This window comes from Motacilla alba, chromosome 9 (assembly GCF_015832195.1).
Source record: "Motacilla alba alba isolate MOTALB_02 chromosome 9, Motacilla_alba_V1.0_pri, whole genome shotgun sequence".
In the NCBI taxonomy this organism is placed as follows: domain Eukaryota; kingdom Metazoa; phylum Chordata; class Aves; order Passeriformes; family Motacillidae; genus Motacilla; species Motacilla alba.
The window spans coordinates 3,924,969-3,941,463 of NC_052024.1; the positions used below are offsets into that span (position 1 = coordinate 3,924,969).

The window sequence follows — 16,495 nt, forward strand, 5'->3', positions numbered from 1 at the left end:
GCCGCCTCCTGCGGAGAACTACAACTCCCAGGAGGCGGCGGGGCGCACCAGTGCGCGTGCGCGGTGGGTGCTGGGCGGGGTTCTGCCCCGCCTCCTGGGCGCGCCGGCTGCGCGCGATTGGCTGTGGGGCGGCGGCAGCGGCGGGCGGTGATTGGCCGCGGCGGCGCGGAGGCAGTTTCCGGAAGGGGCGGCGGGAGGCGGAGCGCCATGGCGGCGGAGAGCGGAGCGGCGCCGCAGGAGATGATGGAGGGTGAGAGCCGCCGCGGCTGCCGCGGAGCCTGCGGGGGTCGGGGTGGCGCGGCCGGCTCCTCGAGCGTCGCCTCCGTGCGGTGCGGCTGCCGGCTGCGCGCCGGGGGGGCTCGTGGGCCCTCCGGGGTGGTGCAGCCCCCGTGTGTCCAGCCCGAGCGCCGGCGGCCGGGCCCTGCCGGGCCGGTGTGTGTTACCGCAGGGCGGGCTAAGCGCGGGCTCCGCGGGGAAGGAGTGGGCTTGTGGAGAGAGCCGTGACGTAAAAAGTAAAGATAACGAGAAAGAAACCTTCTGGATGGCGCTGGTTTCCCTTAGTCCCCTGGTGAGACGAGAGGAAAGACTGAGGGGGGCCAGCGGGGAGCCTCTGCTGGTCCAGGCTCAGGGTGGCCACCGGAGCTGCGGCTCGGGGAACGTGAAGGGAGCTGGCAGGTTGTGCTGGGGAGGTTGCTCTTATCTGCGAGGATTCTTTTTAATCGATGCCTTCACTTCTTCGTGTCGTTGGTACTATTGTACATGAGACTGATTACTCTTTTTTAATTCTAAAAGCTCTTAAATTGTACTCGTTCTAATTCCATCTCCGTAATCTTTGGAATTGCACTTCATTGATCTAAGAAATTTCCTTTTTCCTCCAGTCTTCTTCCCAGATTGTTGGTTTTAGGAAGATGTGATGGGAGGAAAAAGTGCATCCAAAATCAAAGTAGAAACGAGGGGTAAGAGGCCTTTTATTTAAGACTAAACCTTTCATTTAGTTAACTTAGGATTTCTACTAACTGCGTAGTCGTTTACGTGACTCCCGGTTATTTTATCTGCCTGCTGCTGCTCCCCTGCGCCCCGCTGCTGGGAAAAGCCTCATCGTGCCTTTCTGTGTCTTGTGCAGTGGACAAGAGGATCGAGTCGGAGGAGTCGGGAGACGAGGAGGGGAGGAAGCAGGCGGTTCGCTTGGTGACAGAGCTCAGCCAGCAGAGCCTGCGGGATGAGCAGAACGGCGAGAACTCCGCAGGTACCGTGTCAGCCTCAGCACTGCCTCCAGGAGTCCCGGCCGCGTGTGCACAGCCTGCAGCAGCCCCTGTGCTGGGCTCCTCCCGGCTGGGTAGCCATGGGAACCTGCCCTAGGGCCATCCTCCTGAAATCTCAATAAATTTGTTGCTAGAATAAAGTTGCCTGCTTTTTATGGAGCTGCTAGTATTAGAGCTTTGATTTTTTTTTTTCCCCGCTTGTTTGTTTACCCATCCGTGTTTCTCTTTGAAATGTTTGATATCAAAATGCAAAGTGTCTCTATTCATGTTTTCCTTTTATGGGAATTCAGAAACCTTACGTAGAAAGATTTTCATTAGAAGTTGTCATGAGGAGCTTTTCATGATTCTGCCTTAGTTTATGTCGTTTTTTGCCTAAAGAATTGCCAGGTTGCTTTGCAAGGCAGCAAAGACTATTTCTAGATGGATTGAAGGAACCTGTCCCTTTTGTTGTTTTAATTTAAAATGTCTAAGACATCTCAAAATTACATATTTGAATCCTCTTGGGATTAAACTTTTCCTGCTGATCCCGCTGTTTGCTCTAGAACATGTGGTAGAAATACTGCCAGACTAAAGCCTGGGCGTGTTTGATGGAAGGGTTTTCAGTGGCTTGCATGGAGCTTGTCAGAGCAGATCCATTTCTGCAGAGCCTGTGTGGTGATTTGAGCTGAGCTTTAGGTGCAGTCTGAAGTGTGACATCATTCTTTTGACAGAGATGTCCATATTACTATTATTATTATTATTATTATTATTATTATTATTATTATTATTGGGATACTGGAAGGGAAATAACGAAAGAAATTTCAGTTCTTACAGTGGATCCCTGCTCCTCTTAACCTTGCACATTGGGATTTGCCAAAGTATCTTTCAAAGTGATAAATTGTTACTAGAATTTTAAATCTCGTAACTAAATGCCCTCTATATAGATCCAATTTGTTGCTGAGAATTCAAACCCCCTGAAGATTACTCAAGAAATGCTCCTCCTTAGGCTGGTCACGGCTTTGCAAAGTGTGCATCCCAAGCCCTGTGCAGTTGATGGAGCCATGCAGATCAGGCAGAGCTCTCCTTTGCACGCCTGGCATCCTGGCTGTTTGCTCAGCTGCCGTGGTTTAGCTCTGTGTTGGAGGCTGCATTTTGCACGTTGTTCCCCTGGGAATTTTATGAGAGGAAATACAGCAGTGATGTACTCTCGCTCTAGTGAAAGCAAGAAAAGCACAAATTCAGATTTGTTTGCTGAATTTCGTTTGTGTACTGTTTAACATAATGCCTGTATTGTTACTTTTTCCAAGCTGTAAGCGTTCAGAAAACTAGGGCAGGAACCAAGCAGAGGAGTGATTTTTGAACATTCGAGATACTTTCCACAGACAGCTTTGAATTTCTCAGCTGAAAGGAAAATGATGAGTTTTCCACGCTTTTTTTCACTGAAGGAGATCTTAAGTAGCTCGAGCAGCTGAAATTTCAAATTCGTCATTTAGCTAATTCTCTGAGGAACAGAGCCTCTGGTTAGAAATCATATAGCTGAGCTATTTAGAATATTCTTCATGCATTTGCACTTAAAAAGTGTAGTTAGGCTTTTTGTTGATTGAAATGCTCGTGGTACTGTGAACTTACATAACTCAGTAACGACTGCTCCCACTGTGGGATTTGGGTTTCTCAATGGTGGCTTTTTTTTCCACCTCTGCAAAGGCATGTGGCTTGCAGGCATAGATTGCACAAAACTTCACTTAGGAAACTTCACTGCCAGAGTGATGGGATTTTTTTTCCATTGAGAAGTGTGGAGTAAAGCAGTTTGCAAGGGAAGTGGCAGTCCTGGCTGTAAAGTGCTTGTAGGAGGGTCAGTTTAGAGTTTTTTTATATCCAGTCACTTCAGAAATAAAATGACATATAAATGACTGTAAATTTGCTAGAACCATTTTTTCTTTCTTTTTTTTTTTTGGTTTGGTTTTGTTTTGTTTTCCTGCTGTTGAGAGAAAATGTATTTTAACATTTTCCTGCCAATGCTGATTTACAGCTGGTAGCAGATACACATCTCCCTCAAGCTGCTGCACGCTTTATACACAGGGCACAGACTTCATGGCAATTGACTTCAGCAGCACTGCCTGTGTGTTCAGTTTTGAATTTCTTGTGTTTTAGTGTGTATCCTGTGTGATTTGGTTTTGCAGCTTTGGATTTGAGTGCTTTTTTTCCACACTGGCTATCATGAGTGGTCTCTCAAAGCCATGTGTCAAAATTAAGAGGAGCCCCAGAACTGAGTATTTAACACATTACCTAAATCAAGTGTTTATAAATTAAAATATTCAAGCTTTCTAACCAAATAAAGTCAAATAATTTTTTTTTGCTTGAATGGGGTTTTTTGCTGCAGTTTTTTTTTTCCTTTACCATGTGTGTGGTTGGCTTTGCTGTTGGACAGCTTTAAAGTCTCAAAGGACTTGAAACTCAAAAAGTTCCTTCCCCATGAACACTAAGTTACTGCCAGTATGACTCAGTACAAGGGGCATAATTTGGATTTTTCATGTGATATCTTAAATAACTGTTGTTCCAAAGCTGGGCACTGCTCCTGTGGGCTGTAAATTCAGCAGGGCTGCTTGTTTGCCTTGGAGCACTTCTCACTGGGAGTCTTTGCACCCAAGAAAGAGCTCCAAGAGGTACAGCCTTGATAGCAGCAGGGTGGGGTGTCCCACTCCCTTGCTGAAGTGCAGAGCTCCTGATATGGAACTAAAATAAGAAAGAGCAGGCATTGCTCACTGCTGACAGGCACATGCATGTCTGTCAATTTTTGGTGGCATTTTTATCTTGCTGTTCAGCATCCCCAAGACTACCAGCTCATTTTGCATTCCCAAAATATAATTTATGTTTCCTGCTATTTTGTGCTATTTGGAAAAAAAAAAAAAAAAAGGAAAAGAGGATTGCTTTTTCAGTCTTAACTTCTGTGAATCAGCTCAGTGAGTCTCTTTCCTGTTTAAATGTCCAGGCAAGAGCAACAGCCCAAATACAGGAAGGTCAGTGATGATCTGTGCACCACCAAACCCTCGGAGTTGGATGGTGGCAGTAAAAATGGTGATGCTGGTACTGTTTGTGCCTGCACTGCTACTTACAAGGCCTGGCATTAGCAGGAAGAACACTCATTAGATAGGAGCACTTGACATTTACAGGGATTTAACCATTCTGGGCTGTGAAAATAGTCACTGCTACTGGGTTGAGGGAACGAGCTTGCATCCCTGCAGGAGTCAGTGCAAAGCCCTTGGGTTGTGACTGTAATTAAAGTTGCTTGAGTTTTTGGTAGCACTCAGAGAAGCTTTGCACACGAAGTAGAAAAATCTTGCAAACTGTGTTGTATGTCAGTTGTGCGAAGCTGAATCAGACTTTGTTTTTCTTCAGAAATTGGTGCAACCGGCATGCCAGCAAATGGGAAGGGGCATGAATTATTCAGCATGAATTCTCCAGTAAATTTCCCTCCCTCGTGTGCTGTGGTAGAAGCACAGCAAATGCTGGGGTGTTTTCCAGAGCTGTAAAAGCATTTCCCAAGGAAATTCATGCAGTGGGATAAACAGTGTTGTCTGGCATAGTAGGGAGTTCAGCCAAACAAAGGAAGGGAGAGCCATGCAGAAGTGTTCACAACAGTGACACAAAGTGGCAGTGCTAATTGAAAAAAAGAAAACCCGAAGGATGGGATTGGTGAGATGCTTGGTCATTCCTGGCCATCTCACTGGGCAGTTAGGATTCCTTCCTGGCAAGGTTTTATTATGTTGTCAGAGGAGCCCAGACACTTCGGATGGGGTAGGTGTGAAGGAAAGGCATCCTGCCCACCCTTGAGCCTGCAGTTCCCAGCGGCCACACAGGCAGGTTGGGCAAGGTGCTAACGTGTGTGTGTGTTTCCCATCTGAAATCCTGCTGTAAAGAAAGGCTTTTCCATAACGAGCTCTCGTGGCTTTAATGAAGCAGAGTGTCTGAAGCGTGCCTCTCGTGTGTTTCTCCTCCCGAGGAGCATTTGCTCTCTGGATGGTGGCTGTTATCCTGCCTTTGGCTGTCTGGGACAGGAGCTTGTAACACGTTTGCTTTGCTGCAGGGGAAGCGGAGACCCCAGTGGACATGGAGACCATTAGCCTGGACCCCGAGGCTGAGGTAAAGGCAGATTTTTGTCCTTACGGGCTTTATTCGGCAGCAAGCAAAGGTAGGCACAGGCAAGTATTGAAACCTGATTCAAAGATGTCATTCTTCTGAAGCTGCTGGCTGCTGTGATCCTCCCCAGAGCTGATTCAGAGCCTGTAGACTAGAAGTAGAGGCGTTCTGTTTTTCACCGCTCGCTGAAATGTTTCGTTCATACTTTAGAGTTTTAAATTAGGCGTAGATGCACTGAGAGCGTGGCTGTGCTGCGAGAGGTGCTGCTGGGCTGTGAGCTTCAGGGAGTCTGTTCAGTGAGCTGCTGTGGTTTGGAACAGGCACGGTGACTTACCCAGCCCAGCGCCTTGGCATCAGCAGCCTCGTGAGCCCATCAGCAGCAGAGGGTTTGAGCTGCTTTTGAGGGTGGGGAAGTGCTCTCTGTCTCTTTGACTCTCAAATCTGGAGCGTCTGGGGCTGAACAGCACAGATGGGAAGTGCCTCAGCCGATTGCCAGTGCAGAATTAACATTCACAAAACCACTGGTTATTCAAACTGTCAGTGACTCCTGCTCATCTGAGGCCTGGAAATGGCAACTTGTATTCTGGTTAAGCCCTAGCAAAGTAGGCAAGAGAACTTTATGCAGAGCTTTATTTATGCAAGAATTTTCCCATCTCAATAAATTTCTGAGGATTTCTAATTTTGGTAATGCTCAGACTCAGGAAAGGGGTGTTGCATTATGTGCAGTTGACATTTTGCATTTGCAGTTCACAAGTTCAGGCTGTGTGTCTCAGTCGTGGTGGTAAAATCATGTTCCAAACCCATTTCACAAATGCTCTTGGAAGGGAAGTTTTAATGAGCTACACATTTTTTATGACTATGATTTCCTTAGAACAAAGTACCCAGCTGGTCTTTAAAGACCAGATTTGTTTTGAAACAACTGCTAAATCCCTCCATTTCTTTTTAAGGATGTTGACTTGAATCATTTCCGGATTGGGAAGATTGAAGGATTTGAGGTGCTCAAGAAAGTGAAGGTAACAGTCCTGGGGAATAGAGAATGCCTCTTGGAACTGGGGATTTTGTAGATCTAACCTCTAAGAGGACAAATTGAGAGTCTCTCCTTGGCTGAGGTTTAGTGGCTTTGCTTCATTTTTAGCTGAAAAAGGTCGTTTTACCTATTTGTCAAGCAGTAATAAAAATCTTGGGATTCTGCAAGTTTGTTTCGGAAGTGGATGAGAGACAGAGCATCAGGGCACATCCTGGACTAGCACAGCAGACTGAACATAGAATAATGATGGGGAAGGACCTCAGTAAAGCCCTCAGAGCAGCCCCAGTTAGAATGTGTTGCTCAAGGCCTTCTCCAGTTAAGCTTTTGAGTCTTCCCAAGGATGGAGATTATGTATCCTCTCTGGGCTGCTGTTGCTGTATCTGACCATTGTGGCTGAAAGATTTCCTTCTGTAGCATTGGAGTACACCAAGAAAAGATTGCATTAAAAAAGCCAAGCAAAACCCAACAAACCACTACCAACCCAACAAATTCCCAGCAAAACTTCATGGGGGAGCCCTCACGCACACCTTTTAGTCTGTAAGCCAGAAGGCATTACATGCAATCCTTCACAGCCTTTGTTTTGTTTCTTTTTAAACTTTTCCTCGACAATTAGACTCTGTGTCTCCGTCAGAATTTGATTAAGCACATTGAGAACCTGGAGCAGTTGCAGACCTTGAGGGAGCTGGATCTCTATGACAATCAAATTCGGAAGATTGAGAACTTGGAGTCTCTGGTGGACCTTGAGTGAGTCCAGGGGAATCACCAGGGTTAGGTTGGGGGTGGATTGCTACTCACTGTGTTACTCATGCTGTACTTAGTCCAGTGTTTATCACCCAAGCCTCTCTCAGAATTTACTTTGGTGCTCTGTGAAGGATAATGTCTGTTCTCTATTGATATTTAACCTGTGCAGCACACAAGGTTCATTATCCTGAAGCTGCCCAGGGACAGGCAGCTGGAAATGAAACCTGTGCTGTGTGAGGCAGTGAGAATGGCTGGTTGGTGTAGCTTCCACACAGGTGTGGGAGCTCTCAGGCCCCCTTTGCTCTTGCAGTGAGAGCTCTGTGTAACAGGTTTTTATTCCTGCAAAAATGGCGAGAGTTTTCAGGTAAGGTTATTTTCTTATTTTTGAAGAGTGTTAGGGAAGGAATAAGTACCCTTCCAAGTTTCTGAGTTTCTGGCACTTGCCTGGATCACTCTGGAGGTACATTACAAAACTGCTGCCACTGGGGCAGAACTGGCCCACTTCTCACCATCACAACTGCTGCCTGACCTTGCCATGGTCCTGGCAGAGGCAGATCTTTGCAGGCAGGTACCTTTCCCAAGGAAAATGCAGATTGGCTTCCTCCCACTGTGGCAGCTCCATGGCTAGGCAAAATAATGGCTGTCTTCTGCATGTGGCAGGTGATTTTTTTTTTTCCTAACATGCTACAGAAGTATTTTGAAAGTTTTATTAGTTGTGGTTTTTGTTAAAAAAAAATGCCATTCATTACTTTAGTTTCAAGGCCTAGCAAAGGCTTGATCTCTGCAGACGTGGAGGGAGATTGCCCACCAATTTACAAGTGCCTCTTTCCGAATCATCCCTGCCTGATGGACTGATGAGACCTTTGGTTTGTTTTGCCTCAGGGTCCTGGACATCTCCTTTAATGTTCTGCGACACATTGAAGGACTGGATCGGCTTACCCAGCTTAAAAAGCTCTTCCTTGTCAACAACAAAATCAGCAAAATTGAGAACTTGAGCAGCTTGCAGATGCTGCAGATGTTAGAGTTGGGGTCCAATCGAATTCGGGTAGGTTTGCTCTGAGAGATGTTGGCTGGAGAGTTTTCAGCTCTGTGGTGTGATATTGGCATTTTCTGAAAGTGCACTGCATTGAGTTGGATTGCAGTTTTGTTGGGTGTTACTGTTCCAGGTGTTACTCACCCTGTGCTTATTGCTGTGCATGCTGGAGCCTTCCACTGTGCATTGGTGCCTGGCTGCTAAATCACCACTTGTCAATTTTTGTCTTTAGTGAACCCCTATATCCCCTGTGTGTTTCCTTTTGCAGGTGATGGTTTCTTCTTGCTAGAGAGCCAAGCCTATCCCAACTAGCAGTTGTTTTCTCTTACCTTTCTACAGGCTGGTGCTGAGTCCATGAAAGCTATTGAAAACAAAATGAGTTTGATTTGCAGCTGCAATTGACAGCCTGCTATGGCAGTCAGTCTTGTTTAGGAAAAAAAAATTTCTTGAGGCTTTGCTCTGGAATGCCTTGAAAACCTAAAACTTGGTACTGAACTGCTGATTGCTTTGGGGTGTTATTATGCAGATTGTGACTTTTTCAATTTAAAATCTGTGCTGCTTACAGGAGAGCAGTTGTGAGTAGTCCCTCCTGTCCCTGAGGTGTGATTCATGTATTTGCTCAGTTCATAAGAGAACTGGTCAGACAGATGACACAAAAGACTTGCAACATGCAAAATAAGCTCTTTTTTTAAAAGACTTTTTAAAATGACGTGCTCTTTAGAACATACTCATAGAAGATGAGTGCATTTCAATCATTGTGGTGTAAGTTGGTGCTGCCCATTTATAGTCTCTGAGAAATTACTTGTCATGCTGAAAGATTAGGAAAAGATCTGCTTGTCCTCTTTGTTTCAGGACTTGTGGAAGAACACTTGTCTTTGTAGCAAAGAAGGAAACTTCAGCTATTAAAAACAGCCTTCTAAGGCTGAAATGTGTGCTGCCTTTTTGAAGAGGAAAAATTTTGGTTTGCTCCTAAAGCCAAACTGCACTGAATTGTTTTCCAGGAATTTCTGCTTTGGAAATGAAATTATTGAGGGGGATAAATCTAGAGCGTGAGAACATCAGCCAGGTCAGATGAGGGATTAGGAGCCTTAGAGTTTGCATAGGATGGGGGAACAGGAGTTATGGAGAGAAGCACTTGGCTTTTTTTCAGAAGCAGAGCAGGCCCAGCACACTGATCCCTACATTACAGAAGCTGGGTTAAACAAAAGCTGTGCTCTGTGTCTAAGCATCATTGCCATCTGGAAAAAAAATGAAATCCGGCTAAATTTCTGAATTGATACTTAGGCAGTGCATTGTCAATAATGTTGTCAAGCCAAGGAATATCTTTTTAACAATGAGATTAGATTTATTTTATGTGTTTTCTCAGTGTTGAGCTTGAGCACATTAACAGAACAAACAAGACAAAAAAAACCCTATAATTTCACTGTAAGGGTAACACAAGCTTCTTAAATTACTTTGTTTTTAGTGGGGATTTTTCTGTCTGTTAATTCTATTCTGACTTCTTCAAACAGCAGTGTTCTGTGCTTCTAATTGCTTTATTGGAGTGAGTAACCTGTGACTTGGCTTGGCACAAAGCAATCTCATGCTGCCTGGGGGTACCTAGAACTCCTGGGCTGGCTTTCTCTCGGTGTAGGGTGCCTTGGCTGTGTGTTTACAGCTGACAGACCCTTAACTCCTTAGGGTACAAGCCTGTGGACTCTTCAGGCAGTGTTCTTGGCTCTGAGGTGCCTGATTGACTTCTTCCCTGTGCATTGAAGCTGCTGCAGCAGGGCTGTTCTTGCCTACTCAAACCTCCCAGAGTGCCCTTAGCTTGGAATCCCTCATGACTTGGCACTTCTTGCTCTGTTTCTTTTGGGGAGCAGAACTTTGTGCTTGAGCTGACATATTTAATGTGCTTTTTTCTTAAAGTTGGGCTGAGGTAGCTGTAGTGTAAGCACTTCTTTACTTGTTCTGAGGTTTTTGTCCCCTCATGTCCATATATTCCATTCCACTCCCTGTACTGAGTCATCACTATTTCCTCCTCAGGGCTGGAGAAGCTGCCAATGAGCAACAAATCTATAATTCTTCTTGCAAGGTCACAGCAGAGCTAAGTCCATAATCTAGGAGGGGGGTGAATGCAAATTTGAGCTGATTAACACTGTATGCTCAGTCTTCTGGCAGTTGTGGGGTAGAGGCTGAAAAGCTTCTTACCTTTCCTGGGTGTCCATCCTCTCCTTCCTTGTGTTGCTGCATGCCCGGGTGAACACCCAGAGTGATCCAGGTGGTGCTAGCACTCAGTGGCCTGGCTCCCCAGCACTACTGGTTGGAAATTTTGGCAGGCAGGGAGCATGTGGAAAAGCTGAGATGTCACAGCCCAGCTGAGCACGGCAGACACACAGCTCTGGGTGTGTCTGTGTCCATATTATTGTTTTTACTGTGAGCTGAAGCCTGGTTGTAATGGCCTTGTTGCTTTTAACAGCATCTTGTTTTTTTTTTTTAATTCAGAGGCTTTTCCCTGTGAAATCAAAGTGTCTCCTTTTGTTTGCAGGAGCCTTTTGTAATCTTACCCTTTTCCCTTTCTTTCCTGTTTTCACCCTTCTGTTCATGCTTTCTCCCTTCCTTTGTACTATCCTCAGTGCTTCACAGAAATCCTGATTTTCTCTTCCCGAAGGCTGAGCTCGAGCTAAACTGAAACAGTGTCCGTATTCTCCCAGAAATGTGTGTGTTTAAAAAGTGTACATCCCTCAGACTGCTGTGGGTGTGCTCTGCCAGAAGCGTGGCTGTATGGCCAGGGTGAAATCCAAAAACACACACCCCTGTGAGACTGCTAACTGCTTATGGCACAGAAGCTGAACAACTCACCTCTGTGTTACACAGTCACTGATGTGCAGGGCTACATTTACAAATTGTGTTCTTTCTTCCCAGATTCTCTTTCCATTCACTAGTGACAGTTTTTTTTGGTTTTTTTTTTTTTTGCTTCACAAATGAGTCTCTTCTACCCAGGATACACCACATGGTTATAATGGGGCTGCAAAGTGATAGCCACATCTCCCAGCTGGAGTTTTGCAGTAACACTGTCTCCTCTGCTCCTTTCACAGGTAATTGAAAACATTGACACCTTGGCTAACCTTGACAGTCTGTTCCTTGGAAAGAATAAAATCACCAAGCTCCAGAACCTGGATGCCCTGACAAACCTGACTGTGCTCAGTATACAGGTACTGGTTCTGTTCTGAAAAGCCTCGAGCTGCCCTGTGAGATAGGATCAGCTCTTCTGAATCATGGAATCCCAGGATGCTTTGGGCTGAAAGGAGCCCTAAAGACCATCTTGCTCCACCCCCCTGAAATGGGCAGACACCTTCCACCATCCCAGGCTGTGTCCCAAGCTCCCCCAGGGATCCAGGGGCAGCCACAGCTGCTCTGTGCCGGGGCCTCACCTCCCTCACAGAGAAGAATTTCTTCCTAACATCTAATTTAAACCTGTCTTCCTTCAGCTTAAGGCCATTCCCCCGTGTCCTATCACTGTGTACCCTTGTGAAAAATCCCTCTCCAGCCTTCCTGTGAGCTCCCCATCAGCAGATCTGCAGTGTTAGAGTCACACTCCCGTGCTGGAAGGAAGCGTGATATTCTTTGTGTTGTCTTTTTTCATCCTTTCATGCTACTTGAGATTGACAGGCACTGATAAAATTATGAACAGCTATTGGATTTTTATGGAAGAAAGAACAGGAAATGAGCGTTATTCCCTTCTTCCTTCCTGAAACACTGTTTCCTGATGTGTTACAGTAACACTGAAAGTGGGATGCCAAGTAGTCCTTGCAATGCCAGTGGCTCAGTGTCACTGCCTTCCTACTGAAGAGGCAAGAAATGTGAACAAGCCTGTGCTGAATACAATTGTCCTTAGTGAGCTTTCAAACAGCTTCTTCCTTTTTAAAAGGTGAAATAAAATATACTCAGCTAAGTTCTTCCTCTGCATCTCCTTCTTATCCGTGTGACAACGCTTGTGCGTTGTAGTACCTCTTAAAGCTGCTGGCAAGACACCCTGACTACCTGCTGTGGTACCTGTGTGTGCCATTATTCTGTGGGACATAAAGAAATTAGGGTGGTGTAACTTCCTCTCTGACACCCTGACTACCTGCTGTGGTACCCGTGTGTGCCATTATTCTGTGGGACATAAAGGAATTAGGGTGGTGTAACTTCCTCTCTGACGTTCCCATTTGTAAAGACCTACAAGCTGAGCACTGTTCATGCGTAGGCCTGCTGTTTGTTAAGACACCAAGCCAAAACCTTTCAGGCTGCAACTTCTGATGGGAAGGTCAGAGTCTGATTCTTGCTGGAGACTGGGGCTCCCGTGGGACTTCCTCATGCATCAGTGGTGCAGAGATCAAACAGCTGAGCTCCCAAGATCTCTGTGGGCCCAAGCAGACTATTTCCCCTTCCTAGCCATACTTTAGAGGAATGGTTTTCCCCCAGTGAGTGCCGCGGGTCTGGGTTTGTTTGGAGGGTGCTAAGCAGCTGCTGCACTTGCAGAATAACCGTCTGACCAAGATCGAGGGGCTGCAGAGCCTGGTGAATCTGCGGGAGCTCTACCTGAGCCACAACGGCATCGAGGTCATCGAGGGACTGGAGAACAATGTGAGGCTTTGGCTGACTCTGCAGCACAGTTGTTGCCCTGAGCTGCTTGTGTTAGTGGCTTTTCTGGAAGATTTTGTTCCTCAGTTTTCCCAGTTAGGTTCCTGAGTCACTTGAGAAATCATAATTATCCAAGTATTTGTTATATGTCAAAGTATCTTGTGTGGGTAAAGATCCTCCAGATATTCTGGAGTAGAATTATTTTTGTGACATGGGGAAGGAGATGTGGTTGAAGCAGTAGCCTGGCTGATCCTCAGCCGTGGGAAGGCTCCTGGACACAGCTGCTGCAGCCTTTCACACAGCAGCTTGTAGATAACCATGAGTGCTTTTCAACAGGACAGAACTGGAGCTGGGATTAAGAGAGGCCAGCCACGGCATGCAGCTTGCCTTCCTGTCAGTGTACATACCAGGCTTTTTGGATAGGATGGATTTTGTGGAAACCTGTATCATTTTCACTCTCACCCAGCAAAAGGTTTTCTAAAATTTTTGCCTTTCCTGCTGCTGAGAGTTTGTTCAACTCTGCTGCTCAAGGGGACACTTTGGATCTGATTTTTAATCCTCCTCTTAATGTACATTGAGGAAAGCTCACTTGTTAGGAGCCCTTGGCTGGCAGTTGCCATCCAGCCAGTAACTGCCTTCCTTTTTGTAACATGGCACTGGGGGGTCAGTAGCCCAGCTTAATGGAAAACAATCTTCCTTGTTCCATAGGGGCAGCAAGAGCTGAGCTGAATGTGAGCAGCTGGCAATAAAGTGCCTGCTCCTGACAGTTTCCAACTCTGGGCCTGGAAAAAGTGGCACAGAGCAGATGAAAGGAAATCAGATCTAATACTTTTGTGTTTGCTTTGTCTAGAACAAACTCACGATGCTGGACATTGCAGCCAACAGAATTAAGAAGATCGAGAATATCAGTCACCTAACAGAGCTGCAGGAGTTCTGGGTAAGCACAGGCCAGAGCTGTTCCCCAAAATGTCTGTGCCCCAGTGAGGGAAACCCTTCTGATGGGCAGCACATGGACACCTGTGCCTTGGAGGGAACTCTTCTAGTGATCAGCTTTAAGGTCTTGACAGTCTGCATGGATAGAGTGTGTGGTGGTTTTCCCTAGGGAAAGGGAAGAGCTTAAAAATTTCTTGCTGAGCTTTGCTGAGTGGTAAGGAGCCTGTCTATGCCTAGGAAATGGGCCTGCCTTCATGCTCAGGTTGGTTATGAAACAGCCCCACGTGTCCTATTTCTGCAGCTCTTCTTCCTGTGAGTGAGCATGACAGAGTACCAGGGGAAGCACAGAGCTTGTTCAGAGCAGGGTTGGTATATTCATGGTGTTATAAATATGAAAAAAAACTAAAATCGACTTCTGGTTCCATTCCTGTGATGGGGGAGGACAGCTTAGGATTGCTTCTGTTTCTTTCTGGCACCCTGAATTGCTGAGCTCCTTGGCTCTCCTAAGTCAGGTCAGGAAATTCAGAGACGCCCTGTCCTGAAGCATCAGCACTGTGCCATGTTTGGGAGCTGTGCACAAACGTGCTCGTGTGAAAAAATGGAGAAGCAGCAGCAGATGTTGATGAGCTGGCACGTGCTTTAGCTCTTGAAGAGTCTCTGCATTCAAGGCTGAGAATAAGAGCTGTGCTGTATAATGTCTGTCATTTGGATTTATTTAAGCTCTTGGGCAGATGCTGAGAGAAAAGGGGTGGAAAGCAGCTTCAAGTGAAGCCCAGCTGGAGTCTGGAGCCCAGGCTCCTTGGATGGTGTTCCTCATCTTGCAGTGTGGCTGTGGAGCCATGCCTGTCTGTAGGGAACCCTTTAAGGAGCATTTCTCTTTTTGAGAAGCATATTTAACTGCCCACTCATCTTTTGGGCAGTAGAGGTGAGGCAACGTGGCTGGTGGGGGGCCTGTCCTGATCCCCTGCAATTTCCTCCTGTCTTCCTCGTTGCTGTTGCTGGTGAAGGTGTCTGCACTGGTTGCATTTGTACTGAAAGGAGAGGCCAGAGCTGAACCTGGCTGGATTCCTTTGCAAAAACACCAGTGTCTTTAGAGTCCTTTGTCAGAGCAGAGTACTGGCCAAGATCTGTTAGCTGAGCACAGAAAATGCCCTCCTGGCTTTGTTCCAGCCTTTCAACACCGTGTTAAAAAAATGATTTGTTTGAAAAGGAGCAGGGCAGAATTTTCAGTGGAAACCAGTGTTGTATCTCCCAATTTATATTTTTTTTCACTGACTGCACAGTTGAAGCCACATAAAAATGTCCTTTAACACCTTAAGGAAACAGAATTCAAAATCCTATCCACTGTGATAGTCTTCTAGCAGTTTTCCAGTAGCACATCCAGTGGAGGGACTGAGGTATCTGAAAGTTGAGTGACTTGGCTGAAGCAGTGATGAGCTGTAGCAGAATGAGACCATCCAGTGAGGTTTGTTTACATTTTATGTGAAGGTGCATTGCTGCAGTGATTCTGGATCCAGAAGCAGAGGGTGCCGTTGTCTCAGGGTTGGCCAGCGTGGGGCCACCTTGCAGCTTTGCTTCCTTGTTGGACAGCTGAAGCACTCATTCCTTCGTGTGCAATGGCTGAGCCAACGATGAGGCAGGAGAAGAACCCAAAGCAGAGAGCTTGGCATTTCCTCTGGAGTGTGGAAGCAGTTTTTGCAGGGAAATTTATGTAGAGGAGAGAGGAAAATGTTTCTTTTCTTGTCAGTTTGGGACCTTTTTTAATGTGTCCTGAGAAGTCATTAAAGTAAAGATGGATGCCACAGTGGAAATAAATTATGATAGAAAGATTTCCAGCCCATGAATGCACAGTGGAGTGGGAGATGGTGTGGAGACTGGCCTGGTGCCTTGCAGGGTCTTTCCTAGCGCCCTGGGTGGGCTGGATCTGCTGTCTGAATGCTGGGGCATCTGCCCAGCAGCCAGGGCAGCGTGGGGGAGCTGGGTTTAGTGCTGGCGTGTGAGACAGGAGAGCTCATCTCAGAGGTTCCAGGGCAAGAAGGATCTTGTAGAGAAGGCGTTTGTGAGCAGCGGTGCCCTGGTAGCGGTGACGCAGCACCACGACTGCTCTCCTTTTTTTGGGGGGTCCCTGTGGGTGTGAACGTGCCCGTGTGTGCTCTGCAGATGAACGACAACCTCGTGGAGAGCTGGAGCGACCTGGATGAGCTGAAAGGAGCCAAGAATTTGGAGACTGTGTACCTGGAGAGAAACCCCCTGCAGAAGGACCCCCAGTACCGGCGCAAAATCATGCTGGCCCTCCCGACGGTGCGGCAGATCGACGCCACCTTCGTTCGATTCTGAGCCTCCCGCTGCCCTCTCTCCCCTGCCCTCCTCCAAGAAATGTCCCAGCAGGGTTTTTTATCCACTCACCACTCCCCAGGTCTTCAGTACACTGACACACACAGGGCAAAAAGTCAACAAAAAGCACTGAAACCGGGTCTCGTGTACAATGCACTCATTGTTTTTGAAATGTTGTTATTATTATTATTATTAAATCTTAACACAAGAGCCTTCAGTGTGCCTGCGGTTTTTATTTCACGGGGGAGGTTTTACCAGAAGGTGTTTGCAGCAGGCTGAACCCATGGGAGCCACTTGCTGACCTCTGGTGACTCTGTGAGACACATTCAAGTTAGCAATGTCTTCACAAACTCCACCTCCAGATCAAGGCTCAACAGTGGCCTGTAAAAATGTGAAAAAAGATCTGACCCAGCTTAGTTACCAGCTATACCTGGTGGTACAACA

General features: G+C 46.5%; 1 protein-coding gene across 2 annotated transcripts; it reads left to right on the forward strand.

Annotated features, from left to right (window-relative positions):
- The first annotated feature begins 73 nt into the window (after positions 1–73).
- PPP1R7 (protein phosphatase 1 regulatory subunit 7) lies at positions 74–16,263 on the forward strand. Of its 2 annotated transcripts, XM_038146095.1 has the most exons (11): positions 117–250; positions 879–956; positions 1,124–1,246; positions 5,326–5,381; positions 6,326–6,391; positions 7,019–7,149; positions 8,029–8,191; positions 11,257–11,373; positions 12,683–12,787; positions 13,635–13,721; positions 15,878–16,262. In XM_038146095.1, the coding sequence occupies exons 2-11, from the start codon at positions 914–916 to the stop codon at positions 16,052–16,054; spliced, it is 1,068 nt and encodes a 355-aa protein (XP_038002023.1). In that variant the 5' UTR covers positions 117–250; positions 879–913; the 3' UTR covers positions 16,055–16,262. The 2 variants fall into 2 exon arrangements, with proteins under 2 accessions (XP_038002024.1, XP_038002023.1); XM_038146096.1 differs by lacking the exon at positions 879–956 and having other exon boundaries at positions 74–250; positions 15,878–16,263.
- Positions 16,264–16,495: the final 232 nt, after the last annotated feature.

What these genes read in the sequence shown, in the direction of transcription:
- PPP1R7 (XM_038146096.1), top strand. Translation starts at nt 208, where the DNA reads ATGGCGGCGGAGAGCGGAGCGGCGCCGCAGGAGATGATGGAGG. An exon ending in GCCGCAGGAGATGATGGAGG is followed by an intron (nt 251 to 1,123) that starts GTGAGAGCCGCC and finishes TGTCTTGTGCAG; the next exon opens with TGGACAAGAGGATCGAGTCG. An exon ending in GAGTCTCTGGTGGACCTTGA is followed by an intron (nt 7,150 to 8,028) that starts GTGAGTCCAGGG and finishes GTTTTGCCTCAG; the next exon opens with GGTCCTGGACATCTCCTTTA.